We start from the raw sequence: 9,564 nt of genomic DNA on the forward strand, positions 1-9,564 counted from the left end.
CTCAGCTCCCCCTTGCTGCCTTGAATTTCCCCCTTATCACTGTCCTTCGAAAGGAAGAAAAGAAGGACGGATGGAACACGTAGGGAGGACCTCAAGCAGGCTAGCGGTAGACGTTGTCAGACGTGGTGCCGCATCCAGCGATATGAACCGACTGGGCCGCAGATTATGTCTCGGGGCATTTAGCTAGAGTCGCGGCGGACGCGGACCAGATTACCGCGTACAATGTGGCTTGACCCTACTGCTGATCTCAGACTTGGCAGCGGCTTGCTCTTCATCAATCTGCTTTAATTGGACCCCTGAGAAAGACGCCGTAAATCTCGTAATAGCATCACGACGTCTGGAGTGATATTATGGAGTAAACTCCAGTGACCGCTTTCAGGGACCCGATGACGAGCTTACTGGATCGTGCGAGATGGAGTTGCGGCATGATCTCCGTCGTTCAATGGGAGCAGGGGACAGGGGGTGCCGGCATCGAGCGAGCAACTCACATGCAAGGCGAGGCAAGGCGAGGCAAGGCGAGGCAAGGCAAGCATGGGCTTGACTATGCTGTCTTGGGTCATATCCCCAGGACACTCGGGCACAGAACAGACGCTATCATAGCAACCTGAATTAGAGACAAAGACTTGCTCTTCTGATGAATTGCATTGACGGTCATATCCGTGTGATATTCTGAAGAGTATTGCATAGAATAACAAGCAACTCGTTATCTTCCAACGACACGCATCAGTTCTTCCAGATAACTCGGCCGCTCTCTCGGCCGAGTTCATTTCGACTTATGGGAGCCGTTGCCGGACCAGGGGCTGTGTGGCATGGCTTGTCATGGCTCCAGCCAACATGGAACGTTCCATTTTCAGCCCATCCGCACCCTCTCGTAAAAGCGAACAATCAATCACAACTGACAAAATGATTCTCTCTGAACTTTGCAGTTGCCGAATCATACAGGCAAGCAACACTTCCCAAGGTTGATCTTGCGTTATTTGGGTTCAGTAAGGCGTTGTTAGTCCTCTTCTGAACATTCGGAATTTCCTTCTCTTCGGAACAAATTACGGGAAAACGAGACTTTTAAGACAACGGCGCCATGTGGACGACAGGAAAGCCTTGAAGGCTCATTTCTAGGCTATCGGCGGGTGCCGGCTTGGCTACAGAGCCAGTAAGAAGCATGGCTCTCGCTCCCCCACAACATGGTGTCTTCCTTAATTTGCAAGATAACCACTGTCCTAGGGCAGTCTCCTCATTTGATTGGAGTAGACTGACTGAAGATCGATAGAGCTCCTTCGCGTCGAGATACTGAGCTTCGCAACAGAGCCTGTGTCTCGGTACCCTGATTCGCGCTCAAGCAGCAATCCTTCCAGGGTGACAACGCCTGCAAACTTCGTCACTAGCCACTCAGACCAACTCACGGTGTGGCCTCAGAAACAGCAGGTCGAACAGACAGTGGCGTGCGCCACGGCCGAAGCGATCGGACGGCCAGTAAAGTTTCCAAGTTCAAGTCCATCCCAGGCTTCTCCGAAACCATTCCCATTTCTTCTTGTCCGCCGAATGTGCCGTGCCGATCGTGTTGTCACTCCTGCAGCACCTGACAATATCAGGGGAATAGAGTTGCGTCTTGCCTCTCGTGGTGCCTTTGATTCAGCTGAGCTGAGAGAGAAAACCAAGATAACGAAGCCTTCTGGAATATCTCAGAACTCAATGTTCTCAGAGCATAAACACAGGATAACACGCTGGAATGCTCATCCCCTCGGCAGATTTCCCTGTCGGTACGAGCCCCCAGAGCCGTATCGAGTTAACATGATTGGTGCTTCTAAGTTAGGGTGGTGTCTCCGTCTTGTCCACCTTCTGCTTTGGGCCGTTTGGTCGCATGCTCTCACAAGCGCACCCCTGAAAGCTTTCATCTCACTGGCTGAGTATCATCGACCCCAGCGATGGCGTTGTCTTCCTAAGTTTCTAGTGCAGCCTTATCGGCCCTTCTTTCTCTGTGCTGCTGAATCTCCAATTCATAATTCGTCCTCTTGAGGTCGTTCTCTCTATTGTCGCCTCTGCACTGCCTGGTAACTCGAGTCGTTGGTTTTGAGAGTCATTGCTGCCATGTTTTAGCTGTGCCTGGATGGATTTTGACCGTGTTTGGTTTTAACCATAAACCCTCGGAACTGCTGAACCGAGGATATGTCTGTTTCCCTCTTATCTCCCTCAAAGAGCCCACTCCAGCCTCCTCTAGACAACATATTGGGTTGCCTTTCTGGGAAACTTTGGCGAGGGAACTTTTGCTGGCGCTCTCTCACGCGCATTACTTGGCGTTCTGGCCGTGGACATTCCCCGTCTTTTTTCTGGCTCCCATTGTATCGATGGTCCTATCACAGCATCGCCCATATCTTGTCTAGCTGCTGCGTCAAGTCTGGGGAACGATAACGTTAGCAGGCCCTGGCCATTGCTTTGGTGCGACTCACTGCACTGTCCTACAGGCGGCAGACACCCCAGTCCTGGTAGTGTCCGCTGGGTTGTCGTTCTTGGTCTGGTTCTGCTCGCTCTTGCCTGTACCGTCCGTTCGAGCGTTCTTCCTTATTATTATACGTACCGATAGTCATGGGCGTTTCTGCCCGCCTATTCATCCTCCCGTTCTTGAACCTCCATCTGAGCTCTCCCGCTCGCCACATTAACGAGTGATGAATTCTCGCATTGGCGACTGAGGACACAGCCGAGGCCTTCGACTCGCCTCAGTCCGTCATTGACTGCCTTTCAGCCAGCAGACCGGGCCTCTCACGTCCGGCCTGGGCATCACCGGCGACATGTTTAACCATTCAGCAGGCGGGCCTCGCCCTTCCGACAACAATGAGGATCCGTCGTATGGCTTCGCCGACCAAGGCTGGCACAGGTTCACCATGAACAATAACAACACAAATAGTTTCTCGACGGGAAATTCGCAATCATATCACGATGGCAGCGCATCCTATGGCGACTCATCCGGCATGGATTGGGCGCCAACTCCATCGGCAGAATATGACTTGCGATTCGATCAACACGACCACATGTCTCAAGATGTCGAACTCGATAACATGAGCTCTTCGCAAGGTGGAGGAGGTGGCGTTGGACGCCTGGTTGCGCATTTCGAGAACAAATCTTTTGCGCCCCCTCTACCTCCAAGACCATCGAACGTCGTAACAAGCCCAGTACATCAAGAGCCTCCTGTTTCCTCGCCGTTCGGAAACTTCAGTGTCACCTCACCTATCGTTACAAGTCCTCTTGCCAGTCCTGCAGAGCCCAACTATGGACTCTTGAGTGGTCATTCAAGAGTCACTAGTCCAATCGTTAGCCCGCCGCCAGCCCTCGCTTTTGGCGGATTTCATGATATACCAGTCCACAGTCCAGGTGTGGGTTCGCCGTCCGGTCCCTTCGGAAGTATGAACAGTTTCATGGTCAACAACAATAGAGTGACGACCCCGATGGAGACAGCATCCATGGCTGGGCCTTCAATGATGCCAAATTCTAACATGAACGCCAAAATCACCTCACCCGGCCCAGTTGCCCCAGGTGTGCCGGGTACACCTGGATTTGCCATATGGCGGCCACCAGTACCAATGACTTCTAAACCCTCCTTGGATCAACCACAAGGCAGCAGTACTTCCTCAAACTCCGGCTATTTCGCAAAACCCCCGATCCCCTCTACACCTAAACCAGTGATGAACGCCGGAAGCCAGCTGGTCTTGGATTTCAATACCAATTCCACCTTTAATGCTAAAGGCAAAGCCCCTGCGAAGCCGCCTGTCAAACCACCCAGGCCTGTTCGACAACCCTCCCGATCATCAATGTCTACACCTGGACCTTTTAGCCCTCCTATTAAACAGGAACCCTCTACACCACAACTTTCTCAAGCCTCTACCTCCTCCATGCTGCCTCCGGTATGTTTCATGAAATTTAGATCGATATGACCTATTGCTAACTCTTCTTAGAATGAACGAAGAACTTCCGTATCTCAACGATCTCAAGCAGGAAGTCGTCCTTCAAGAGAACAGGTTCCGGCTGAGGCATGGGAATCCTTCAAGCACACAATCCGTAAACTGTATCTTGAGGAAAGGAAACCACTTAAAGAGGTCATGTCTGTCATGGCCGACCAGTATGGCTTCCAGGCAACGTAAGTCCTTATTCACCTCCCACTGAGTGCCATTACTCATCCTTTGTAGGCCAAAAATGTACAAGACTCGATTCTCGCAATGGGGTTTTGTGAAGAATAATACCGAAGAGGAAGTAAAGCGCCTGCTGTCCATGAAATTCCAGCGCGACGCTGAGGGTAAGGTGTCCGAATTCGTTCGTAACGGCAAGGTTGTCAACCTGGGCACCTACTTGAAGAGAAAGGGAGTTACCGAGTACGACTTGGTTGATTTCGAACTGCCTGCCGATTTGCCGGCACACATCAGATGTAGAACACCAACTCCGCCTCCAACACCAGGGTATCTCCAATCACCGGATCTCCTTCGGGCTCAGGAAATCATCATCAGCAACATGAGAAAAGCATTCTTGCAATGTCGACAATTCGAAGTCGAGACTGACGCCCAAATTGGATGGCAAACTATCATGGTGTGGGGGGCGGGTTCAAGTGATCTTCTTCTCGAGGCTAACCACTATTTCGAGATGAAGGACCACGATCAGGGTGGCCATTTTCTGATGAAGGCTTTCCAACAGCTTGAATCAGATCTGAAGAAGCTTTCTCCTCAGGGAATCAAGGAGTTGCTTCTGGGTATGGTTCATCGCGATCCAGGAATGATGACGGCACTCTGCAAGTATCTAGCGGCTTACTCGACGACTAACTTCGAGAGGTCACATCCCCTCCGGCAGATCTTCTCCTGTTTATATGAGGTGCAACAGAAGCATGGGCCAGGCACACTATCGGAATTGCTGTGGGGAAGCATTCCAACCATCGCTGAGGAGCTGGAGGCCATTTATGGTCGCAAACATCCCTATGTGGCTCGAACATGGGTTGACCTAGCCATGTTTTATAATCATGTGAGCCAAGAGCGACTGGAGAAATTGGTGGGAGAACTGCGACTGCTGCAGCGACAAATGGAGCAACGACTAGGTCCTGAAAGCGTCGATGTTCTCGTTCTGCGATATACAATTGTCCAGTTGATGTTCGCGGCGCACCCTCAAGCTGATGCGACTAAGCAAGCAACGATCGACCTCTGGCATCATATGAGAGGCATGGGACTTCTATTCCCCATTCGTAGCCAGCAACCGAACATGTTCTGCTATCACAGTCCCGTCAAGGTCGATCCTTGGACGAAGCGTTGTCGGCGTCGATACGATTCTGGTGTTCAATTCCTCGAAGAACATGTCGGGGTTCGCGTTGTCGTGTACTTCGAGGAGGACTTCCATACCACGGAGCACGCACCAGAACATATTCCTCATCAGCACCAGCAACGCCAGCAGCAATATCAGCATCGGCAGCCACAGCAGCAACGCCCACAACAGCTCCAAGCACAGGACTCGTGGGCGGCCGCGATGGGGCAGCAAATGTCGAGCTCAAAGTATTCGTTCATCTGAGCAGGATCTCAGATCGTTTATTGTTCTTGGTCCTGATGCGTAGTATCAGGATCCGACGCATGTAATTCGACGAAGCCGGTGTTTTCAACAAGTATTGGTGACGGAGGCGGCTTCAACGACTGCACGATATACTACTATACGTGTCGCCAGTATATGTACATATCTTGGCACCGATAACTTTGGATTCGATCATGATCCCATTGATGAGTACACAGCCTGGAGTCTGGTACCGAGCAAGCATATCTTCTTTGTGGGTTTTAACGTCTCATGGACCGGCGTTTGTTCTTTGGGTTTTGCGTTAGCCAGCACGGCACAGCACAGCAGGATTTGGGGGAAACGTGCTTGAACATTTTGGTTTTGGTCGATTATGATATGACATCCCCCATTGTATAATAGTAACTGACGCGCCGGGTATTGATGAGACAAGACGAGGTTGGATGATGGCGGAGTTTGGGGAGTCTTCAAAATGACGGCGCTCTAAAGAGAAATGAAGGGGTTTACATTGAGAAGGTGCAAGGCAGGCGCGAAGGTTTGAGACCTAAGGTTGGAAGGAAGGAAAGAAGGATATGAACAATCCCCTCCATAACGAGGGAAGGCGATACCCTGGGCCAAAATTACAAGTCGAAACCTTGGTAGTGAAATCAGGTAATACAAATAGACATTTATCTACAACATTTATCTACTAGCACAACATAAACCTTATGTTTTAAACAACGCGTTCCAACAACATTACTGAGTATTTATACCTTCTCAATTCTGTGGTTCAAATGGGCGCCGCAGCCATGATCCCCGTGAATTATTTCCGGGCTATCCCCGGCGCAAAACGAAAACCTCCACAAATCCTCATCATGACAACCTCTGCACTGCTCAAGATCCTATCATGCGCCTATCCCACCCTTCAGCCCTCGTGGGCATCTCTTCTACCCCCCTGAGACGATTATACTCTGCATCGCGCAAAATCCAAGGTAAGTAAATTCCCGCCTTCGCCCTCCCGAAGTCTCATCATGGATGCTAACCCCACGGCCCCCAGAGAATGACGTTCTCTTCCTGCGCCAACAGGGTATTAAAGCTCCCAAATGGCATCTTACGTCCCCTCTTCGCGCCGATACGAAAATAAGACTTGGTTATGGTGCCTCTATTGGTTCATCCGAACTCATTGGTCGTCAGGTGCTTGATGTTCTGAATGATAGCTCGGGACGTTCTGTCACTCTTCACGAGCCGACCTTGGCTTCATACATCATTAACAGCCCTCGACAAGCCACACCGGTACGATTCAGTGCCAAGCGCGCTCGATAACTATTACTGATATGAAATTGTTTCTTAGATCTATCCCCACCATGCGAATACCATCGTGTCGCTCCTCGATTTAAACCTTCCCCGGCCTGGTGAAGAGGAACACGACGTAGATCCCAATCATCCAACCCAGCCGTTTGAGATATTTGAGGCTGGTACTGGAATGGGGAGCTTGACGTTACACCTCGCCCGTGCTCTTCATGCAGCGAATCCAGCTGTACCTCCAAGCCTGCGAAACACCCTCTGCACGGCACGCTACAGGACCGATGGGTTTGGTCTTGATCTCGCCGACAAGGACCAGGCTGCCCTCGACTCTTATCGGTCCAGCCGTCGCGCCGTGTTGCATACCCTTGACCGGAGCGTTAAACACTCGCGTGCAGCACATAAACTGATTCGCCACTTCCGCCGCTCTTTGTACTTCCCCACTATAGACTTTCATGTCGGCTCCATAGATGAGTATATCTCATCTCGTCTTGCTGAGACGGACAACCAGCCTCTCCTTGCTCATGCAATCCTCGACCTCCCTTCCGCTCACGACTACGCTTCCCAGGTTATTCAGGCCCTCCATCCTAACGGCCTTCTTGTCATCTTCACGCCCTCCATTAGTCAAATCGCTGACTTCCAAACTTGGGTTGCTCGCACAGGCCAGCCCATGCGCCCCGAGAGGGTCATTGAGCTCGAGGTTTCGACAACGGCTGACGGTGTTCTTGATACTGGCGGTGGCAAGGAGTGGGATGTCAAAACCGTTATCCCTAGAGAAAACCCTGAAGGCGCTGCAGTGCAAGTGATGCGACCAAAGGTGGGTGAGCGAGTCACTGGTGGTGGGTTTGTTGCTGTTCTCAGGCGATGGCCAGTTGATCAGATACGCTCGCAAGTTGAGTTCTGTACACAGGAGAGTTCTTCTGAAGTTGAGTGTGGGTTTGAGAATAAGGGAACTTCTGAAGCTGAAGGGAGCCCAGAAAGTGAAGAAACTACTGAAGTTGGGGGCACGGCGGATGCTGAGCCAACAAAGACTGAATGATGTTCATGAATCTCGTAACAATCTATAAATCTTGTACAACACAATCTGTATAGTAGACTTTTAAACCTATAGAGTCCGGACATTTATAAATTAACAGTAGATGAAGCAACGAATGTAATAAGAGTGGAAGAACAGTAATGCCGCTTGCTATCTCGTTCTGGTTCCTCAAAGCATGAATGGGTATCTCTATGCAACATGCTCAAATATCAAGTCATATCCCCTCCTCACATTCAATCATCAAGATTTCATAATCATCCCTATCCCGTCTTTCTTTTTCCCCCAATTCTTTGCACTCCTTTTCCAAATTCTGCGGAGTGCAATGTCCAGCATTTCCCCCAGATTAAGAATCCCCAAAAAATGACCCGTAGTTTGGAATACCAGTGCATCCAGTGCGTGGTCTAACCCGACCTGCGGCACCGAAGATTAATCAAACAAGTAACAGAGAACTTATGCCTCTGCTGCAGAGGAACGAAATGAAATAAAGATTGCTTTCCGTGGTTCAATCTTGTGGTATAGCCTCTTTTTCTGAGGAATGGGCTTGCGCCGCATGGAATCTTCCAACCTGTAATGCTTTCCAATGAAACTTGCCTATCTTGCGCAATGTTGTGACCGATAAGGAAAAGTAGAGGAAGAAAATAATTTGTTGTGTTAAGTGCTTAGACACTGGTGATGCGCTCAAGAGGAGCTCGAGCGCAGCAGACCATGAGCTTCAGGCTTGTACCGAGCTCTTCAGCTTCAGAGAGTAGAGACTTATCGCTCCAAATGCTCTTTTCAGAGGGGTTCCCAGCTGCGTTTTCGTAGCACCGTGTGTACCACCATCGGCCAACCCGGCTGACCATCTTGGTGATGCCCTCGTCTGCCAAGGGGCTGTTGTCGCTCATCATCTCGGATAGACTTGGCGGATCCTTCTTCTTCTCAGCAATAGCTTTGCCCTTGTCGGCCTTACTATCTGAGCGAGTGACGGAACTTGCAACGGGAACACCCACTCGTGCTGCCTTGATGGTAGTGAAACCAACCTTGCCAAGGAGACGAACAATGAGATCCGCGGTTGATCCGAGACTAGTATCAGGCGTCTTCTCATTGATCCTCTCTTTGAGACGGCGGACTGTACGCCGGCCCCGGTTGCCCATGTTGTTTAGGTCAACATCGAGAATAGAGAGCTCGATGAAGCCTCCTGGCTTCAACACACGGCGAGCTTCGGTGAGAATGCTGCGGTAGTATGCTTCAGGAGCTGCGACAGGAAAGCGATAGACAACAGCCGTAAAGCTCTGAGGGGCGAACGGAAACTTGTCGAGGTGAGAGACGTATTGGATCTGGTGGTGGTTTGGAGGGCTGAGAGGGAAGCTCGAAGATGAACTCTTGAGTTCTTCAGAAAGAGGAGCGCGAGGAGACAGGTTGAAGAAGGTGGCAGCAGGGTATGTTTCCGCAGCGTAGAATGACCAGTCATCGTTACCAAGGCCATCAATTACGAGGATTGAGTGTCTCTTCAGTGATCCCTCAACAGGAACCAGTTCATGGCGAACGTCACTGAAGAGAACATGCCCGAAGGTAAGCCACTTGCTCACCGTCATTGAACCAACTCTGAGGTTTACTTGTGCGAGTGGTGACCCGTCCTCGGAAGAGGAGCTGGCATCAGATCGTCTCGTCTTGCGGGAAGATCGACTGCTTCGTCGAGATACCTCACCAGCCGCAGGAACCTCGGTGTTGGTGTTGCGGTC

At 50.8% G+C, this 9,564-nt stretch overlaps 3 protein-coding genes across 3 annotated transcripts in view; 2 read left to right on the forward strand and 1 right to left on the reverse strand.

Annotated features, from left to right (window-relative positions):
• Positions 1-2,783: 2,783 nt before the first annotated feature.
• Positions 2,784-5,532, forward strand: FMAN_11333 (uncharacterized protein; the record flags this gene model as incomplete). Its single annotated transcript, XM_041834133.1, has 3 exons — positions 2,784-3,893; positions 3,945-4,126; positions 4,176-5,532. The coding sequence occupies 3 exons, from the start codon at positions 2,784-2,786 to the stop codon at positions 5,530-5,532; spliced, it is 2,649 nt and encodes an 882-aa protein (XP_041684427.1).
• Positions 5,533-6,412: 880 nt separating this feature from the next.
• On the forward strand, positions 6,413-7,846 carry FMAN_11334 (uncharacterized protein; the record flags this gene model as incomplete). The annotated part of the gene is made up of 3 exons (XM_041834134.1): positions 6,413-6,497; positions 6,563-6,798; positions 6,857-7,846. The coding sequence occupies 3 exons, from the start codon at positions 6,413-6,415 to the stop codon at positions 7,844-7,846; spliced, it is 1,311 nt and encodes a 436-aa protein (XP_041684428.1).
• Positions 7,847-8,502: 656 nt separating this feature from the next.
• FMAN_11335 (uncharacterized protein) overlaps positions 8,503-9,564 on the reverse strand; it is a gene marked incomplete at both ends in the record, with an annotated part of 4,617 nt that continues 3,555 nt past the window's right edge. Inside the window, one exon of the mRNA XM_041834135.1 lies at positions 8,503-9,543. Within this exon, the coding sequence (XP_041684429.1) occupies positions 8,503-9,543 (1,041 nt within the window). The remainder of the gene's footprint in view (positions 9,544-9,564) is intronic.

Source organism: Fusarium mangiferae (genome assembly GCF_900044065.1).
Source record: "Fusarium mangiferae strain MRC7560 genome assembly, contig: FMAN_scaffold008, whole genome shotgun sequence".
Lineage (NCBI taxonomy): Eukaryota > Fungi > Ascomycota > Sordariomycetes > Hypocreales > Nectriaceae > Fusarium > Fusarium mangiferae.